Source organism: Nestor notabilis, unplaced genomic scaffold, assembly GCF_000696875.1.
Source record: "Nestor notabilis isolate BGI_N333 unplaced genomic scaffold, ASM69687v1 scaffold16190, whole genome shotgun sequence".
NCBI classification, from domain to species: domain Eukaryota; kingdom Metazoa; phylum Chordata; class Aves; order Psittaciformes; family Psittacidae; genus Nestor; species Nestor notabilis.
In genome coordinates this window covers 1-21,299 of record NW_009909845.1, presented here as the reverse complement: position 1 = coordinate 21,299, position 21,299 = coordinate 1, and the positions used below count along the sequence as shown (strand labels likewise).

General features: G+C 43.3%; 1 protein-coding gene across 1 annotated transcript in view; it reads right to left on the bottom strand.

Annotated features, from left to right (window-relative positions):
* The window catches only part of MMP24 (matrix metallopeptidase 24 (membrane-inserted)), a 32,868-nt gene extending 13,146 nt beyond the window's left edge, over positions 1 to 19,722 (bottom strand). Inside the window, exons 1-4 of the mRNA XM_010023295.1 lie at positions 19,568 to 19,722; positions 14,190 to 14,306; positions 12,145 to 12,449; positions 1,054 to 1,215 (exon numbers count right to left, since the gene is read on the bottom strand). Of these exons, the coding sequence (XP_010021597.1) occupies positions 1,054 to 1,215; positions 12,145 to 12,449; positions 14,190 to 14,306; positions 19,568 to 19,671 (688 nt within the window). The 5' untranslated portion in view covers positions 19,672 to 19,722. The remainder of the gene's footprint in view (positions 1 to 1,053; positions 1,216 to 12,144; positions 12,450 to 14,189; positions 14,307 to 19,567) is intronic.
* Between the last annotated feature and the right edge of the window lie 1,577 nt (positions 19,723 to 21,299).

The following is a 21,299-nucleotide window of genomic DNA, read 5'->3' as shown; positions in this document are numbered from 1 at the left end:
CAGGTCTTGGCACAAATCCTATAGAAGTAATTCAAAATGCACCGACAGATCACTGATGTAAATGTTGACTAGTGCCAGGACTGCTGCTGATCCCAGCCGGAATCCCTCCCAGCAGGAATCCCTCTTTCCCACTGACAACCATCTTATAAAGGGGTTTTTTTAGGTCTAATTCATATAATATGTGCTCGACTGATACTGGGAGCTAATATCTGACTCTAGATGTCAAGTAGCTGCAGGTGTTGCATAACTGCATAGCATAGTTGTTCTATGCTACATTTGTTAACCTCTTAGTCAGATCTGTACTTTCCTCAAACAATGAAATCAGGGATGTTTGACAAAACCTGTTTTCCATGGGCTGCCACAGACTATATCCATTAGCACGTTCTAGCTCAGCCTCCCCTTGACTGTGGCTCCTAAAACCTGCATTTCCCTCTGCTCCCAGAGACTCCTTCAGCCAATAATTCTCTCAAAGTCCCTGTCCTCACACCCTGGTATCCATGATCCCCCATCATATGGTAGCACATCATCTCCAGCCCCTTGATTTTCTCTCTGCCTCCTTTCCTCTCTTTACCTTGAGCCCGTATCTTTGTGGCCCATGTTGTACAACAATGTTCAGCTGGAGATTAAGCATTCCCTAATTCCCTAGCTTGTACATATGGAGAAAAAAAAATGAGTGCACAAATACTTTCTACCTTTCCTTGATGTTCCATGTTCCTTGCACTCCTTCCCTCTGTTTGCATTGGCTGTTCCTAATGGACATACTTTGGGTACAGCAATTGCTCGGTTTTCCCTTTCTAATGCTCCTTGATATTGAGGACATGGTGAGGGACGGAGCAATCACAGAGATTTGGTTATCCTGACTTGTGCAGATATTGCCACTGGGACAGTTGTCCAGTATCTGGCTGTGGCTCAAGGGCTTTAAACGGTTGCCCACTCAGCTATAGCAGGAAACCCAGCCCACCAGCTACAAGCATTTTGCAGGTCTCCTGTCTGTGTAACATACTCACTGAACTCAAGCTCATTGTAAATAGATTAGTGGGTAGCGTTGCTCACCATAGATTTTCTGAATTCCTTGGAGGTCATCCTGGGGCAGTTTGAAGTTGTGTGTTTCCATATACTGGTAGAAAGGAGCCATGATAGCACTGGGATCATTGGAGTGTTCCAGACCCAGCGCGTGTCCCAGCTCATGAACTGCAACCAGAAAGAGATCATTCCCTGTGGAAGGAAGGCACAGCCAGGTTAGTCCAAAGCTTGATGCAATTCCAAGCCCCACTCACTCATAAAGCAAGAAGCTTCACGAGTGCTTTGCCATCCTATTGCACAGCAGGTCACAGGGCCAGGGCCAGCTCCTGCAGATGGTTTTAGCCCTGAAAGTCTGTGCAGCTTTTACAGTCATTGTCACCGATGGGCAGGGGGCTACTAGCCCGTGACCACCCATGACGATGAGCATCCTCAGACCAGGTATAACAGGCAACTGCCTAGAGTGAAAGGTTACCAACTGTAGACTCTCTTGTAGAGAGCCTACAGAAAACGGCCAACAAAACAGGCTGCTCCAACAGCACCGCGTCCGAGTGCTGCCAGGAGAGGTGAGCGCACTGCTGCTCTTCAACTCAACAAGGGTTCATGGTGGGAAGGGAGCTTTGCTGCCTTCCTGGGTCCTCCAGTGCCATGCTCTGATCTGAACCACCAAATCCTAGGGGAAATAGGTAAGGCATCTAGCAAGGCAGAAGGAAGGACAGAGAAGACCAGGACTAACACCCACCATAGCACGTGTAGTACCTGCAACAACCCCATCTCCTCTAGCACATGCTCCTCAACATGCTTTTACTTTGCTGAACTTTTGGCACTGCCATGTCTGCGGGAGGAGGTGAGCACAGGTAGCACCATTCTGCAGGAGTCAGAGCCACATAGGGGAAGGTTGGGTTGGATCCCAATGGCAGAAGGGAAAAGAAGAAGGAAAGAAGGGACGTGCTCCAGGCAAGAAGAAGAAAGGGCTGAGGAGCCCTGCCTGGCCCAGAAGCTGGTGGGAGTGCAAAGTAGGGGTACCTTCAACTCTGTTATAGGTATACACTCCTCTTCAATCCCACGGATCTGGGACTCTCATCTCCTTGATCTAGTGTTGTCCCTGGACGTCCTACTCCGTGAGGGCACCTTGACATGGGAGGTGACACAGGCAATGCTGTGTGAGGAATGAAGACACAGCCAACAAGGACAGATATAAGAGCCTCCTCATGCCAATAAATTGCCCGAGCCCTCAATTCTGCCTGAATTGGGGTTCTCTGCTTCTTTTGGCAAGGCAAACCCAAAGCACGGGAGAAAACAGCTGGCAGTGGCAGCTCAGGAGCTGCTTTGCAGCATCTCCAAACAGCTTATCTCTGTTCCTCACATATCCAAACTGCACCTATCTTAGAGGTAACAGATTTCAGTTTTGTGTACACAGCTGAGCAATTCCTGGGACAGGAGTTACAACAGTGATTCATGTAGAACTATCTCCACTTTTTAAATACTTATTTCTTCACTATTACCCACAAAAACGTGACTACACAGGTTCAGGGATCTGCAAGTCTTCTCAGCGGGGTGCTTTGCCAGCATCTCAAGATACTTAAAGTCAGTAACAAACAGCGCTCAACTGGTCATACACACCAACACAATTAAATTGTCTAAATATTTAAGTTGAAGGGTGTAAATACCTGTATATGCAAGATATGTTAAAGCACACAAATGCATTTCAAAGAAATGTTCAAACACAAATGTCCCAAACTATATGTGGGCTAAAATTTAGCCATATATGTATTAAAATTCCAGAATTTTGGTATTTGGGAAATCCAAATGGGGACTTCCCTATTTTTTCTCATCTGGTGCTGATCAAGTAAATAAAATGTCCAACAGTATAGTATAAATGCATTAAGCTCCTCTGATTCTCCAAGCTGTGGTTGCTTTTCATTTCAAGCCCTTGCTGAAAGGCAGTAGAAGGCACTAGGGTAACTCCCCCCAGTTTCTCTCCTGGGCATGACGTGCTGTGGTATGGAATAGCCCTTTGGCCAGTCTGGGTCAGGTGTCCTGTCTGTGCTTCCTCCCGGCTTCCCCTCCTCCCTGGCAGAGCATGAGACTGAGAAAGTCCTTGGCCAGAGTAAACATCACTCAGCAACAACCAAAACCATCGGTGTTATCAGCGTTGTTCCCAGGCTGAAAGTCAAAAACACAGCACTGCACCAGCTACTAAGGAGAAAAAATGACTGCTGTAGCTGAACCCAGGACACAGACACAGCTCCCTCTCCTTCTGCTCCCTGCCCTGGCCAAAAACATCTCACCACTGTGTCAGCCCCTCACCTTTTTCTGTTCTAGCCTTATCCCAGACATATCCATCATTCCCTTCCTTCCAGCTTGCCCATGTCATCTGACTTGTCCACCCTACTATATAAAGGGTCCCAAGTCCAAAAGCAGTTCAGTCATTCTCAGGGTGCAAGTGGACAGCATGCATTTCATGGGAAGAGGAGATGGGAGAAAAAAATCCAAGACCCTTTTGTAAGCACAGAATGCTCAAAACCCCAGCTGTAGATTTATCATCCTATTTCTCTTGAGGGGTCAGTTCCCTGCAGAGGTAAGAAACACCTGGTTTTATTGCAACAACACAGAGAACACTGTAGTCATAGATAAACTGATTTATGTATATTTATGTCATTGACTACATCCCTCATGCTTCTTCAATTTTCATCTTCAGCTGGAAAAATGGCTGTTAAATCAGGAAGCAGACATCTTGAGAAAGGTTTATCTTTGTGAAACTGCTAGCACATGCCTTCATGTACAGTTTCATTCATTCCAATTATGAAAATCCATACAAAAACCTTTTCCTTACTTGACTAAGTCACTGCATAACAGGGTACCCAACTGCTATAGGTCAGCCATTCAACTCGTTTCAACACCTACCATTTACAGTAATAGGTCACAGGGATACTGTTATGACAATGCTGTAATATTACAATCAGTATTTATCCCTGAGCATGACACCTGCATATACAGCTGCAATGAGGGTAGGCAGACTCTGTAGAGCACCTAGCACAGTGGACTGTAAAGCCAGGAGACAGAGCTTGTAAGAACACAGAAGTACACATAATATTGTGTATCTGATTAATAATAGAAAAGCAACTCTGAATCTCTAGTCTTTGCCATATTAGTTCTATACTTTATGAACTGTATCATCATGCTAACACACCTGTGTATTGCAGTTTACTCAGACATAACTAAAAAGACATATGAAGGTTAAATTTTGAGATTTTATTAAAGAATGGTACTGAAGAAGTCAGATCACTGTCTGTGACAATAGCAAGCCTAGAGTAATTACAGAAAAGATGGTGTGAACTAAGCATGCTTTAAGTATATCAAAACAATTCCTTCCTCTCCAACAGCTGTGTAGAGGCAATTGTTTTCCAAGCACAACTTAAAGAAGCTTTAGGGCTACTCTAAGCTATGCCTTGGTTCTTGCATCTTCAGATCTAGTAGGTCTGAATCATCAAACAGAAGAACATCTGATTTGTCTGTACTCCTCCATTCACCTCCACAAAACACTCTGCTCAACAAAAGCTTTCCAAATTTCTAAAGACCCTGAAGAAGTGGTGATAATGCTCTTCCATTTGTTTGCATTCACAAGATGTGGAAAACAGCTTTTCTACCTAGAAAAGAAGAAAATACATGTTAAGGAGAAATACAGGTTTCATTTTATTCATAAACTGTTATTGTTATAAATGTAGTAAATGGTACGATGCATCTTACAGACTTCATGAAAACTCTTAAAAGTGCTTTAAAAAGCTTCACTGGAGAAAGAAGAATGAGTGATATGCACTCTTGAGAGAAATTGGACCACAGCCACAATAACAAACTGATCTCCATGAGATCAAGTGATTACAAAAGGACAAAGACCTCCAGAACCCCATTACATTACCAATCACCACCAAAGATGGGTAGTTAGCCTTACTGTCCGCAAAAGGCAGTGTGTGAACTAGGCCAGTTATCTGTGTTACAGACCTGATTCACATTGCAAGCTGTGCTTTATCTGCCATGGCTATGACTGTGAGGACTATCTGCTGTAGAAATTCACAGGAAAAATATAAAGTATTTTTCTGGAATGGTGAGACCAAAACTGAGTGAGTGATGTGGAGGCAAAAGTGGGCAGCCAGAGAGAGGGAAGTCGTGACTGCTTCAGCTGGCTCAGCAGCCTGACATTCAGTGGAGTAAGAGTGTTCTGTTGAAAAATGTTCCCCTATCTTTCACAAGTGTAGGTTGTAATTCAATAACAATTCAATATCAAAGAATTTCCAATCCCAAAATGAAAACTCATATTTGCCTGTATTAGCATATCATTCCCTAATTTGGTAGAACAGATGGTAAAGACAAGAAAATTCTCATAGAACTACGGAAAATGTAGATATGACTTTCATTCCATCACTCCTGAAAAGAACCTATGCTGGTGGCTCTATTTTAAAAGTATTCAAATCCAGCAGGGTCTACAGACAGAATTTAATGCTTGACCCAGATGTGGTACAAACCAAAGGTAACCACAAAAAAGATTTGGGAACAGTTCAAAGGCTGGCCCAGTGTGTTCCAAACAGGCCCTGGCATTGGTAGTGTGGATACAAACCATTCTGCCCTACTTGAGATTCCTTTTTGCCAGTCCAGTTGCAATTATATTTAACTCCTGGTGTTGGCAATGGAGAAAGTGCTGTTCCGGAAGCTCTGAGAGTTGCCCTTTATCACAAAGAGGGAGTTTTCTATCTAGGAGAGGAGACATGTCTTTGTTCTCCCCTGACACAGAAGGGTCCTCATGGGGCTGTAAAGACTGAATAGGACTGAGAACTAAGAGAACTGGGATGGATGAGACATCCCCCCCTCAAAGTGGTATCCTTGGTGGATTTGGGTAGAGAAGGCAAATTAAACTGCAAACCTTCTGCTTTTTTCTCTCCTGTTTCTGAAGAAAAGGAGTTTAAACAACTCCCAAGTTTGCTGCTCTGCTGCATTTTGGCTTGCTTCACATCCTCTATATCTGCTTTATAAAGGAAGACAAAAAGGCTCACCTTGATTCTCATGACCTGCACTTTTACTGTTGGGTTTTTTCCTCTTTTTTTAAGGAAATGACACATAATTTTGATCCTTACTGGTTCCTCCCTATGAATCTCAGAGTATCTCATTCTCTGTGGAAAAAAAGTAAAATATTTTACTTTGATTATACAGAAATCAACAGGATTCCAAGTACCTACAGAACTGTCTGTGTATTAAATGATTACTGACAAAAGCAGTAATTTCCTGTATAGAACACTGTCAACATCAGGTGTAGTTACAAGTACGTTGCTTTGAAAGTGGAATTTACAGGTGATCCTTATTAATGAATTTCAGCTGTAAACAACAACCAGGACTGCCAATCCTGCAAAACGTCAAAATCCAGACTGCACCAGCACAGCCCTACTGTAATGTTACTTCTAGGTTTGTATAATGACAGCACGTACAACAAAGAAAACACTACTTACAGAGATGCTGTCCGGTAGCGAAGGGTACGAATCTGAAGCCGGGAGCCTTCCACATACGATGGTGGCTTCTCTCTTCACTTTACTTTTGTAGGGAATTTTAATTGCAAGTTCTCCATTTACAGCCTTCCATGTTGGGATTGACATGGCAGGGATGTAATCTCAAAGTGTTGCTGATTTAAGCCACCTAATTTGATTTCTTTTTACTGTGGTTGAAACCATGTAGCAGTGGCTGAAACCAAACACGGTCTTGAAACCATGTGTCCACTTGCTTGCTCAAATTTGGTTCAACATTACCATATGAGTTCAGAGAACTCTGGCTTATGGGAACAAGTCTCTCTAAGCAGTTACAGGAAGAAACCAATGTTTCATGTATGATTCCCGTAACATACAATGTTAAGTTGATATGTTCTAGAGACTACTGAACTGGTCTTCAATGAACTAAAGTAATGACCAACAGCATGTTTTGGTGAAGTATCATAAAAAGACCAGATAAAATAAATTGAAATTTTAATACATTTTATGCACCACTTGACTTCCAACATCTACACAGAAGTCTTTCAGACAACAGGTCTTCTGCATTAAAGGACACATGAGTAACTTCAAAGCAGCTCTGATTTTTGCTCTGAAAAATACAGATGCTCATTTTCAACAAGAGTGTCAGAAGCCTGAAAAATAATGTTGGATTCAAAATGCCATTTGTTACAACAAAACTCGTTAGCTGTGGAGATGGTCTGTACCTGAGAAATCAGAGAAAGAAAATTAAAAATGTATTTAACAGCCAAATAGCACAAAGATTATATGTGCACTGTATTGAGAGTACACATGCTCTCTGTCAAGTTACTCCTTATATTGTTAGGTTATAGATTGCCTCTGCTGCCCCCAGCATTTCCATAGAAAATGAACATGAAAAAAGTGGTAAAGTAAGAAAGAAATGAGACAGAAAGCAAGGCAAAATGCAGAGAAAACAGGAATTAATCCAAGAGCAAAGACTACAGAGTTCTGGCAATACGCTAAGGTACAGGGGTTGAGGGAAGCTGTACCTTCTTTTCCAGCCAGCATTCACTGTACCTGTACAAATCAGGTAAGTGGGTTGCAAGTAGATAGTAGAGAGTCAACCTAGAAAAGTGGATACCAATACAAATCTCAAAGAAATGAAAGGAACAACTGGATACTCTTCATTCCTCTTAGTCCCTTCCCTCCACCTAAAGCATCACGAGTGTGACCACCCAGGCGCAGGCTCTGCTGCCTATGGTGAGCAATGTCCACCAGCAGGGGCAAGTCTTGAGACGGGCAGTTTAAAGTTTGCTTGGCTGTTTCTACAGCACAATTCCAGTAAAAAAAGCCCAACACTTGGAGAGTGGAGCAAAAACTTCTGGTGTCCCTTATGGTAATACAAGCAATTGGGATACTGGGACTGCCTGCATTGGCATTTAACTCTGTGACCAAAGGCTGTGCCACTTGGCCTGCAAGCAGCTACACACAAACAGCTACACGCAATGCACCACTGAAAAACAGTGACTCTAAAAATAGCTCCAATTGTCTCCAAGTGCCCATACATTGAAGCCTAATAAGCCAGAGCCACTGCTGCCAGAAGTATGGGATAAGCTAAAGGCCAAGAGCTGCTTTTATTTCTGTTGAGGAGCTCCTTCCAGGACGAACATGAGGTAAGTCCCCACAACTGTGACCATGCCAGTAGCCCCTTAGTGTGCAGCTGTGTAGATGATTTATCTCTAACTGTAAAACCACACTCCTTTTTTAGTTGCATCCTGTTTGCCATATCACCTTCCAAATTCCAGTATTCTTCTGGAATTCATGCTTCCAGCTGCACCCATTGATATTCTCATTTGAAAACTCAACAAATGAATTCCGTATCCCATCATCTCAGTTAATAAAGACTGCTCCAGGAGCTCAACTTCCTACCTGGTTTTGCACAGCCTCATTATGGTATCATCTAAATTAATCTTCTACAGCTTGCTTATGGGAATGTCAGACAAGGCAGTACAACTAAGATCATAAATCAACAATTATGAATTGAAAGCACAGCATTGCTTGGCTAAAGGATCTGTATGCTTGAGTAGAACTGTAACTAATATCCAGGGGGAAGGAAACTTTGCATTCACTTTGAAAGCCTACACAGGTTCATTCTTCACAGCAGAAGATAATAGAAATGTTGGTGCAAGTGCCCCTACTACTATGGTCTCAGAGAGACAACCAACAGAATCATAGCTATCATGATTATACTAATAATTTTAAGGGCCACGGTAATGGTCATGCTGTCCACAAGAGGCAAAATCAGTGTAATAATAACAATCATGCAGAATGATGAACATATAAATCCCAACTATCCAGTAGCTGGTGTGATAAAATTGCTAATGAACCCTAGTGGGTTACCACAAGGTATCTTTACAAGGTAGAAGCTTTCATCAACAAGATATATCCCATTCTCCATGTACAAATCAGTTTTCATAGAAAGATCTGTTCAAATCACTCTTCATTTTTTCTGACAGGAGGAAGCTTCATGTGAGATGTTTCACTTTCACCCATGTAACAGACTGCACTGCTGGTGGACTCCAGAACAGATCCTCTGTGGGCTGGCAGCTGCATCCAAACATGGACCTAATGAAATTCTACAGTAACACAGTAGGACAAATGCAGACCTACAAAAGCAAAGCTTTAGATCTTACTGGTTTGTAATGAAACTGTATGGACTAAATAGATCAGCCAAACATTGAGGACCTATGGTGCCAGTTTCAGCATCCTGCTCTGCTGACCAGAGATTTACCTTTACAATTGCTGCAAGGCTGAAAGCTTTAAGGCAGACTGTTCATATTTTCCCTTCAATTAATACACATACTTGTCAGGAATGGAACGTTTCACGTGGTTATATTTTTATGGACTGATGTAAAGATACTATTGTCACTTCATGGCTATTTTAAGGTTTCTAATCACTGAATGGATGCTGAAAGGCCAAAATAGTTCCTTTTCTGCACGTGAATAAATGAGAGCTTTGCTACTGGTCTACTGGTAGGGTATTTTTATTCTTTCTTTCAGCAACTTCTTCAGTTCCAGACGGAACATCCCCATAGCCCCAAAATATCTATCATAAGGACAAGCAAAACCTTTATTTGAAGAGATACTTCCTGTTAAAAAGACAACATTGTCCTCACTAATACATTATTGCCAGTGAAAAAAAGGCAGTGAACAGATCACAGTGCAGGAAACCTCTGACCAAGAAGAAACTCTTTAAGACCTGCTAACAGCATTTCAAGTAAAATGTATCAGAGGTGAGAATCTTGAGCTAGTAGGAGCTCCAATGACAAGGAATAGTGAAACAGAAGAAAAAACCCTCCTAAAAGGGCTTGGATCATCCAGTGAGGAGACAGGACATTTTCACATTTGCATACCAAGGCTAAGAACACAGGCAAAACCAAACTCCTTGCATTTAACATGCACATCTATAATGCTCTAATACAGGCTTATCCCTGTCATCATCAACACATGACATTCCCGTTCTGTCACCAGCACTCTCCCAGGTGAACAGGACAAATATGACCCCACCATTCTCAACATCCTCACTGGTGACTTTCAAAAGAGGGTTCAAGTAACTCTGCTGTCCAGTCTATGTAGCTCAGTTATTTGAAAATACACAAATGACATTTATCTTCCCAAATGGCAATTTCAACTCTTCCATCAATTTTCACACTCAGAGTGCCCACCAACCCCGCAAATACCAATTACATGCATTTTGAGGACACTACTCATGACAGTCACTCAGCACACCAGAGAAGTACATCATGTTTTTGAAAGAGTCCCATGGATACTGCATAAGAAATAGCTCTTATAAAAAGAGACTCATTTGCTCTCAAACATCCTAAAAACTATCAAAAATAACTCAAAAAAGTGATAATCATAGAATCACAGAATAATGTTAGAACATTCTACCCAGTAGAAAGTTTTCCCCAGAGCCATCCCTGCCTTTCTTTAAGCTGCCTCCCCACCTTCTTAATCATCAGAAGGAACCTTTTTGTGTGGAAAAAAAGAAAAGATAAAAACTTGTACAACTTGTCAAAACCTTCCTCTAAGGACCTTGCTTTTATCCCAGACACCAGCAGTCCCAGGTCTCATACATGAGCTTACTTGGGAAGTCATATCCAGCACACAAGCCACCCTCACACCCCATAGTTGAGACCAAATAACTACTGAGACCAGACTGAACTCAACAGACCACTGATACAGCACAAACACATCCAGCTGTTGCAAAAGCAGCTCTCACAAGGTAATCACTCAATCTCTGATTCCCAATCCTGAGCCTCAAGAGAAACCCACAATCTGCCCTCCAGCCACAAACCTAAGACTAAAAATTAGTAACATTCAAGATAGCAAGACACTGCTTCTCTGCCACACCATAACCTCCCACACTCTCCACACTATCCCCCCTCCACATCCCATAGGCTGTAACCTCTTTCTTTCTTTGCCTATGTTTAAACATGCCAGAAAACATTACTTCTCTTAACCTGAGAAGACAAATATAACATTTAAGCTTTCCTACACATTAGTATTCCCACATTGAACTTGACAGCTCCGTTTCCTTTCAAAGATGCTCTGATAGATACTGAGGGATCCTCTCGGTGTGCATTCCATTCTGAAAGAAAGCTGTCACTTTTAGGTCAGCCTGAAGGTGGCTTGCATGCCTGAAAGCTTTTCTCCTCAAACTACACGGCTGGCCTAATCAAAGACATTACCTCTGCATATGTCCTTAGACATCATGCCAGAACAACGCTACTATGTTCTTATACAGTTTAAAAATCAAGCCAGATTTACATTCCAAGTGCACTTCTAACCCTTGTAAAATGTTTCAAATTCTGATTTTGAATTCCTAAAGGTTTAAAGCCACATTATCCTTCCCAAATCATCGGAAAATTGGATTGACAGTTTATGAGGCCACTGTAAAATTCTGGTTTGCCAACTTAAACTTTAGAAGTCATCACTATCCTCAACCAAACGTTGGAAAAGAGATTAGAAAGTGCTCATTGCCATTAGGAAGAAAGATAAAGCTAGAAAGATGCAGAAACTCTTCATTGCTTACTATGGTAAGAACAGTTGTCCTTAAGGAAGAACAGTCTTCCTTAACAAATCAGCCACCCCAAACCTCTGGTGGAGGAATTATGACCATACTCAGAATACGAGAAAACAAACATGGATCAAAAGGACTTGACATTCAAATGTCTTCACTCTTAACTTTCTGTTCACCATTACAACCAACTCTAATTGCTCTTGTTAATTATTTCATAAGCTACAGAATTTACACTCTCTTGTTCACCTTTTGCCTCCCAGAGCCATGGTTTCTGTAGCAGCTATGGTCCAAATCTTGAGAGATGTAAAAAGCCAGCAGATACACACTCCTGTTCACTCCTCAACGTTCACACATGTGCAGAGAGGCGTGCAGAGTCACAAATTTACTAATAAAGTTCCTGACCCATTTAAGATAGACTACATGTTTTGGAAAACATCTGAACCATCGTATGGGAGGTGAAAGCTCCACTAACCAAGTATTTTCTAGTTGAATGCCTGTCAGTGTCTCTACATTCAACTTATCCTTGTTTTGAAAAACGACCTGTGCTCTTACCATCATGATTAGAATTGCCCAGGGTCCACGGCTCATCCGAATCGAAGTGAGTATCTCCTCCTATTCCTGGTCCAGGAAAGTAAGCATGAGCTAGGAATCCACCTTCTCCATCAAATGGAGAACTGTCTCCATGGAAACCAGAAGCAAAAAATATCATAATATCTGCCTCCTTTCTGTCATTTTTAATTTCATGGTAAGGGACCTCTTCAAAGGTAAGTGGCGTCACTCTCTGCCAAACATCAAATGCCTGACGAATGGCTCTCCTTGTATCGATCTCTCCAACTTTGGGGGTATAGTTGTGTACACTGTGTGAATGAGAAAGAAGGGCTGTTTAAATTTGCAGACTACATTAGAGACTTAATATAATTCCAAAACATAGCCACATCTACACATTTCCAAAAAGTCTTTATTTTTACAGACACTACTTTGTGCACAAAAAGTTTTGCTGTTACAAATAAGTTTTGTTACCAACAAAACAACAGTCCTGATCCGAAGCCTACATTTATTAACAAGAAACTTCCCAATACTGGGGTTGATCTTGCATTGCCTCCTAAAAACCTGACAACCTTTCAAATCCTGGTGCAGACAGTTAAGTAACCTAGTTTAAAAATGTAAATTACTTCAGATTTTGTCTGAAATTAGCATGCTAAAACGGAACCCAGTGTATGAATGAGCTTTAAGGTCCCTTCCAACCCAAACCATTCTGTGATTCTATGAATATGAAATATCTGCCATGGAAACAACTTCCAGTCCTTAATGAAACTGCCTCAACTTACTATAATGATTGACAGATGAAGACAGTGTAATACATTCAGTGGTAAAACAGAACATCTATCACTTGACTGGCACACTGCAAATACTGAGAGTGGGAAGTTAAACAACTAGCAGTTTGACAATGGCAGAAGTGAAGCCATCTGCCAACCTGCCTCCTGAGGTAATGAGTACGCTGAAGATATGCTTTACTTATATGATTATACACCAGTTTTCCCTAAGGCCCAGAATAGGTTAGAAGCAGGATCTACCTCTCCGATCTCCACATACACAAGGAGTACCTTTACAGTTTGAGTTAAGGGAATGATTACTGGAGGAAACTTTGAACAAGTCCCTCCTCCCAGTCTCTGCAGTCCCCAAGTGTTACTTGAAGAATTCTCCACCTTGCTCACAGCTCTTGGCAGAAGCAACAGAGTGCCCTGGGCCCTGATTCTCTATCCCTTCACACCATCATACCTCTTCCTACACATTCCAGCACCTTCCCAACACTGGTCACTCATATTTCTCCCTCTTCACCACAGACTTTCTTTCTGTCTTAGCCTTGCTCACCCATATGTTCTCCTTTACGTCTACAATCTTCATTTTTACTCTACTGCAAATTCCTTTCTTTCCTCCAAAAACAAAGTAAAAGGCTACACTTGCAACCAGGGTGTGTGTTAATTTTAGTTAAGTGATATTCTTATTGTCAGAAACTTCCATTGGTATCATTCAGCAATTGCCTTTCAAATGCTAAAGGCCTAAATGACAAATAAAACACATCTCTGGGAAACAACCCTCACTACATAACACTCACTTGATATCTGCAGCCCACTTCAGCAAATTGCCTCAGCAGACCTAAGTCTGCACAAAAGCAAGAGTAAAACCTCTGCAAAAACAAACATTCAGAAATAGGTTGCAAATTATTAGAGGGAGAAAGTATCACACCTTTAGACAATGGTGTTCCTTCTGCTTTAATGGGTTGTTAAGAAGATGCATGACCTAAGAGCTAGATCCTTTGATTTCTAAGGGATCAGAATGGGACTTAACCAGGATTTTCCTGCCAAATTACACAGTGGGTAACTGGAATTTAGGCATCTTTACCTATCAGTTATTTTCTAATTGAGAACAGACTCTGCAGTTACTCCAGTGCTCTGAAAGTGTTCCCCTCCACCATGTTGTCAGAATGAAAGCCTCAACTAGGTATTACAGGGAAACTCCAGGTTTTAAAAGTACTTACAAAATTTGCATGGTACATTTTTTCCCCAAAAAAAAAAGAGGCAGGAAGTGGGCTATACCTGTAGGTTATATGCTTCTGCCTCCACTTTTGTCCAGTTAGTGCATACCGCTTTTTCCTCCGGCTGCGGCGGAGGTGGGGATGGTCTGGAACTCCACATCGAGGCTTCTTCATCCACCTGCAAGGGAAAAGAAGGAAAGAAAAAGCATGCTAACACAGAGCCTGGAAGAGAGACTCAAAAGAATTCAGGGATGACTGGAAGACCTCTGAGGGATGGCCAATGCAGACACCAGCAGAGCTCAGTCTTCCCTCTCTCGGGTTTACCCTCTCTGCACAGAGCTGTACACCCCATCTCTGCTGGCAATCCACACACCTCAGCGTAGCAAAAGGAGTTAATTTTTTCCTTTTGGAAACAGAGATACCAGACCAGGTAGCCCTTATGCTAAACAAGAGTTTAATGATGATAATACCACAAAAGAGACCCACATTAAAACTACATGTGTGTGTGCACTGGGATCAAACTCACCTATCACCTCCTCTATACACTCTCTATTTGTTAAAGTGCTCCTGTGCCAATAAGAAACCCTCCAATCCATAACTCCCTAGATAAGATTGAACAAGTGCTAACACAACCCTTCCAGGTAACACTAAGGCTTTCACCTGTAACAACCAGAACAGATCAACCACAGCACAAATTCTGTTAGGTCTTCCCAAATAATCTTTAACTCTTTTGATGTCACTCATGATGTAGGAAACTCTTGGCCAGGTAGACTGGAAGAGCAAAGAATGCTGTCCCTTGCACAGGGATCCATGCACTATTATCACAGATGTCATGTCTCCTCCCCTACCTCCTTTATCTCCAGCCTTAACAGACCTTTTGCTTATTTCTTGCACCAGCTTGAGTGAGTCAAACACTGGCACAGGTTGTCCAGAGAACTGCTAGAGCCTCCATCCTTGGACGTATTCCAAATCCAACTGAACCTGGTCCTGAACAATTTGCTCTAGCTGTCCCTGTTTGAGAAGGGGATTGGAGTAGATGGTCTCAAAAGGTCCCTTCCAACTTAAATGGTTTTCTGACAAGGAGAAACAGACTGTACCCCAGAATACTATCCCACTTGCTGGTGTGGGCACACTCCAGAGAAGGCAGAAGTGGCTTATGGAGGAATCAATCTACCCATCACTGCATGTGGCAGCAGGGGAAAAAGGAGACAGGGACAGAAACGGAGGAACTACAGGTCTCCAAAGGTTCCAGCACAGCAACCTTCTGTCCCAGCCATATTCTTTAGAATTCTTCAATGCAGCCTGGGACAGGAGACCGGAGCCCAGGAATATCACAAGCAGTCTCCAACTGCAGCCCTCTGGCACTGCCCTCAGCCTCCTGTGTGGCTGCTGCTGAGGACATTGCCACTGCCACTCCTCAGGCATTTTATGCATTTGATCCACTTACTCTGATGGCAAAAGCAAGTGTCCACTGTGACACAACACCTTAAGAGCACACTGCAGGCATGGGATGCAGAAACATGCCACTGCCTGGTCACACAAGAAGAGCATCATAGCCAATTCTGGCAGATTTCTCACACAGGACATCAAATTCCCTCCCTTCTCCTCGGCAGGGCTTCCCCCACATCCCTGGCCACCCGGCGAACAACTTTTGGCCCTCAAATGCAGACATTCCTCCATCAACCACAGCCCTTCAACAGCAAATTGTCCATGTGTGCCCACATATTTGAGCCTAAACAATGTACATCTCTATCAAAAATATTAGCCTCACACCTCCAGGAAGGAGGTGTCTTCCTTTCACCATCTTTCTGGGACACCTTTTAAATAAAAACCAAAGAGACACTTTGCCTTGTACATTCTTTCACAGAACATGTACCTGCTCCCAGTTCAGATGACCTTTCCTCAGTCCACTTCCTATGTGTAAAAACTAGAGGTGCTTACAAATCTCAGTGCAGTCATCTGCCATCTTCTCCCCAGCAAGAACAGAGCAAATGAGAACTATTATACATATTATAATGTACCTGACAAGAGCCCAAGCCGTGTATGTGGAGCTGGCACGGATCTTCCCCACTTACAGGAGCTCACATTTATCAGTACAGTATGTCTTTCAGAAATCTAAGCAACCTGCAGAAATCAGATCTGTCTTGCCCACACAACTGCTGCCACCTTCAAAGAAAGTGGTACATCTAAGGTTTGCTTTTAGAAAAGCCATATTAATTCACCCTCAATGCACTGTTTTTCCAAGTGTCCTTTATTTGTGTTCTTCTGCATTGCTTCTACCATTTTGAGAGAGAGATGTTAGGCTTACTGTAGCTTGTATCCTCCTAGGTATCTCCCGTCAAGCTGAGAATGCTTCTCTGGATCAGTTCCCTGATTCAACTTACTTCCCAGACTCATGGGCCCATGCCTAATCATGGGCCAGGGTACAAGTCCAGCCATCTCTTCTTTTCTCAGCAGGGCAGATCTATGGCAAAATAATCACGAACCTGCAGCCTGTTGCCACTGATCTCCTTTAGCTGAGCCTTTTGAGAGCCGCTCCCTATTGAGCAGTTTGGATAACCCTTTCTGTGTTCCAAGGGGTTTATCAAAACATAGTACGTCAGAAACAACAACACAAGACAATTACTTGAAGCAGGATTCAGACTTGAACTTGTGGTTACTCTCTGTCCTGCATCCTGAAGTAAGGGACCCACACAACAGGCTCAAGACAAAGCACAAGACACTTCCAACACAAAACAATTTCTTGATTCCCTCCAGGGCCATAAGATTGATTACAACAAACACAACAGTCACCACTTCTGCTAGGTGCCATCAAAGCCTTCTTTCCCAGCATGCTCCCATGACTATATCCTTGCCTAGCTGCTGAGGATTTTTACAACTCAACCCACTAGCTGCAGGCAGACACAAAGTTTGCTGAGGCACTGTCAGTTGCAGGGTATGAGGAGGCCATTTTACACACTGTCACCCACTCTCCTTACAGAAAACTATACAACTTCAACCTCCTACCTCAAGGCAGCCCCACTGCCAAACAGACCTCCACCCCACCTTCATTTTTGGTACCAGAAGAGAACACAAATTCTGTCGCAGCTTCCCACTCCCACTGGCAGCACCTGCATGGTAACTTTCACACACTTGGGTACCAGTGTCGGAGGAAAGAACAAGCTCGGGGTTTGGAGGCAGATGGGGAAGAGATGAAAAACTTTAGGCTTCCATAATAAGAGTAAACAGAACATGCAGAACCTGTTCCCTAACAAATAAACCAGAGAAAATAATAACTTCAGACTCTTGACTGATTCTAAAGTCACTTTCAAGGCACAGAGCTTATGGCACTGACAGAAGTGACAGAAAAATTTGTAATCGCAATCTCAAAACTCGTAACACAGACTGAAATAACAGTTTAGTAAATGTCTGAGTAATACGGAGCTCTCAGAGCCAGCCTGCCTCGTCAGCTCTTCTCCTTTTGCTCAGCTTCCACAACCAGGCCTAAGGAACGACTGCCCAACAAGGCCCAGCCATCCATGCCCATCCAGCTCAAACTACAGGCTCACTGCTAAGAGCAATTAGGACTTCTCTTTCTTTTCATGGAATTTCTAGGTAGGCACTCCTGCTCCACCCTGCCAAGCAAAACATGGACCTACTGATTCAGGACAGATGGAGGTAGAACAACCTCACACCTGCAAAGCACACTCACATCTGGCTGCACCTGAGGTTTCAAGCCTTTGGAGACTTGAGTTTCAGAAGGGGGGAACCATCTACATTTTTCACCCATCAGCCTTTGGCTGTTCATGCACCCATCAACCCCTGCCCACATGTAAATTCAGTAAAACATGGGCAACACCTTCCTTTCCTCCAGAAAAATACTTTCACTTACTAAAGCAAGAACTCCCACATGCAGTTTGCTCCCCTTCCCCTGTCACTCACAGGGCAGCAGAAGCAGCTCCCTAACTTTCCAAACTAGCACCCCAATATCATAGCCCCTTCCTCCTCCATCCCCTTCCAACTCACAAGCATCCTGACTGCAAGCTTCTACGCACCAACTGCAGATACACAACCTTGCTTTCTGGCTCTGCTTCAGCATTCACTTACAAACTGTGTTACTGATGGCAGAGATCTCAGATGGAAAATCCCCACCTTCAAAAAGCATTTCATTTTCAACTCATCGGATGCAATTATCTATGGAAGAGCAATACAACAGGATTTTCTCTATCCCTCAAGGAAGAACAAGGAGCTTTTCCTGTGACCTAAAGGAGGGAACATTACATTCACTGGATAGGCACTCCCAGTCCAGGATGACCCCTTTCTGCCTAATTCACCCATTTATCCTTTTTCTCCCTCTTATAGTTTGGAAGGCATAAAACCACACCCCTTTGTTCTTCACACTATTTGGTTGCTTTGTGCCCCCTCTGTTTCTGTTACCATGTCCCTTTTGCCATCAGAGTGCTACAATGGGAGAGATGAAGAACTAGACAGAGCACACTCTAAAAGGGTGTGCTGATGCAGTAAGAAAACAGCAAGAGAAAAACTCCCAGGAAGGGGCTAAGCATGTTCTAGTATTTGTACATTCTTTTTTTGCACACTACGAGATGCTTCTTTCCCCCAGAAAGCTTTAGTGAGACCATACCTGCATCCTGCTTTAGTCAACAGATGCTCCCCTAGTCCAGACCAATGGGAGACAGATTCAACCAGTACAGGGCACCCAGGCAATCAGATGACAACAAGCCAGTGCAGTAGCAGCAACAAACACTGCTCCATGCTAGAACACCACTTGCACACCACACTTCACAGTATACATCGAAGAGCAGACTAAAGGCAACTGCCTTCAAAGAACAAGGCCTTGGTGATTTAGACCAACGCTTCTGTGCTATCAAATCATTGCTCACAAACAGTCTCATGGTCAACATACAGCAGAGAACATCTGATGTCCAATAAATGCTAACTGTCCACAGCTGCATAGTCTTGACTATTGCCACCAGACTACAACAACTCGCTTCATCTCAGACTACAGATCACCACAAATAGCATCTACAGAGATCCACAACTCTAGTTATTTAACAAATACATTAAAAGCCATTTCAGGAGCCAGATTTGCACCTAAATCTGGACAGAGATGAAAATAAATTAAACCCTGGGTGTTCTTTGCTTTCAGAAGCTCAGAGGATTCATGCTTTGCCTATGCATCAGCAATGGGCATCTATGTACAAAAGAACAACATTTAATAAGAGCTTCTCCTCACGCTCCCAAACAGTAGTGCTGGCAAAGAGAAAAGGTGGAGTTGTCCACACATTTTCATTAGGGACACCTTTTCACAATCAACATTTCTCTTGCTGAGCCACTCAAATCTATCCCTTTTGAGGTCTTCTCACAGCTGGAATAATTACCTGCGGAATATGACAATGCATTAAGAAAGGGAAAGACAAAATTATCCTACGTTAATCTTACTCAATAGTTGTCTGGTCCAAAACTCCTGTTACTGGGATCCCATAAAACTGTTGCATAGTGGCAACTGCAGACTGCACAGCTTTGCCCGACTGCAAGGCTGACATTTGGCTGTCAGATGGAAGTAAGTAGCCGTAAGTTTTTAACCAGCCCTGAAAAAGAAAGAAACAGATGGTAAGATGCCATGGTAAGTTTTCAACTTAACAGATCAGAACATCTCAAAAGAAAAAGTGACGAACTAGCTCAAAAAATTCAACCACCTCTCTTTTTTTTTGGCTAGGTTTGTTAATACCATCTGATCCCCGGGAAGGGCTGAAGACCCAGCTTAACATCAGCTTAACATCAGCTGTCCTGGCAGACAATGCAGAGCTGCCAGTTAAAATTGCATCATCCCTCCTGAGCAACTGGGGCAGACTTAGGTCTTTGGGGCAACAGAAATGCCCAAGATGGTCCTTGTTCCAGAGGCTTCTTATGCACCCTGTCACCTTGCATCACAAGATGGCAAGGTGACATCTCACTTCTCACTGCAGCATGCTCCCACTAACACTCTGCCCACCACCTACTGCTGTCTCTGGACCATCACTTCAAGCAAACAGCTTAACAGGCCTGGGCGATCCCCACAAACACAGCTTCAGCTCTACCCTTGCACGGAGCACCAGAGTATTTCTTACATAAAAACCCCACACAGCACCACCATCAAAAACCAACCCCAAAACAAACAACCCACGCTCAGAAAGCTTGCAGGGACTCTGTTTGGATGGACTTTTCCTCTTGTAGAAGCAGACATCCAGCAAACTGTCAGAACAGGAAAACAGCCAACTCTTCTCAAGGAGCTTTATCCCTTTTCCCTGCCTCCCCCCCCAAAATGCAGCCTTAGATAAAACCACACGTCAAACCTGTCAAAACGCATTTTCAAAAACACACATTAATTTAGGATTATTTTTCCCTCTCCTCTTCCCTCCCCCTCACTTTGATATCACAAGAAAGAGGAACATTAGTTCACCTTTAAGTGCAAGTGTAATAAAACCTGAATGAAGGCTTGCTTTCACAAACCTTTCACCATAACTTTTCTTGCGCACACCCCAGTGCTGTGCTTCTTTCTTCTGGCCAATGCTCCACCCCTCCAAGTCAATTCTTAGATGAGGATTACTAAGAGATGGACCACAAGGACAATCCATCTGACCCACAAGACACAGCCCCCAACACACAAGCGCTGATGGATCACACTGGCAGCCTGAACACACAGAGTAAAGGGGAGAGAAGAGACACATCTTCTCTTAACCTAACACAGCAGTGGGAAAGCAGCTGAAGTCAGAAGGAGCACAAGAGGGAGAACAACCCCCATCTTCACTGTGACAAGAAGTTAACAGAAGCCATCGGGAACAGAGGAAAGCTCTGCTTCCAAGGCAAAGAATGAAGGTGTACGACAGCATTTGGGCTGGGTACGTTAAAGTTCACCGAGTAAATGGCCATAGAGAGGTATTCAAGACAAACAAAGCCAAACTACAACACTGCCCTGGCATCTCGCACCGGCATCTGACAAACAGTATGCTGGAACTCTCGGACCTTTGGTCTGACCAAAATACACTGTCCTTGAGCAGCAAGGGCAGAGCACGCTACCCAAACCGCTACCCAAACTAACTAACCAGAGCGGCTCTAAGCGGGGCTACCCTCGCGTATCGACTTTCCCCCCCCGGCCAGACTCGGACACGGCGGCGGGCAGGGAAAAAGGACC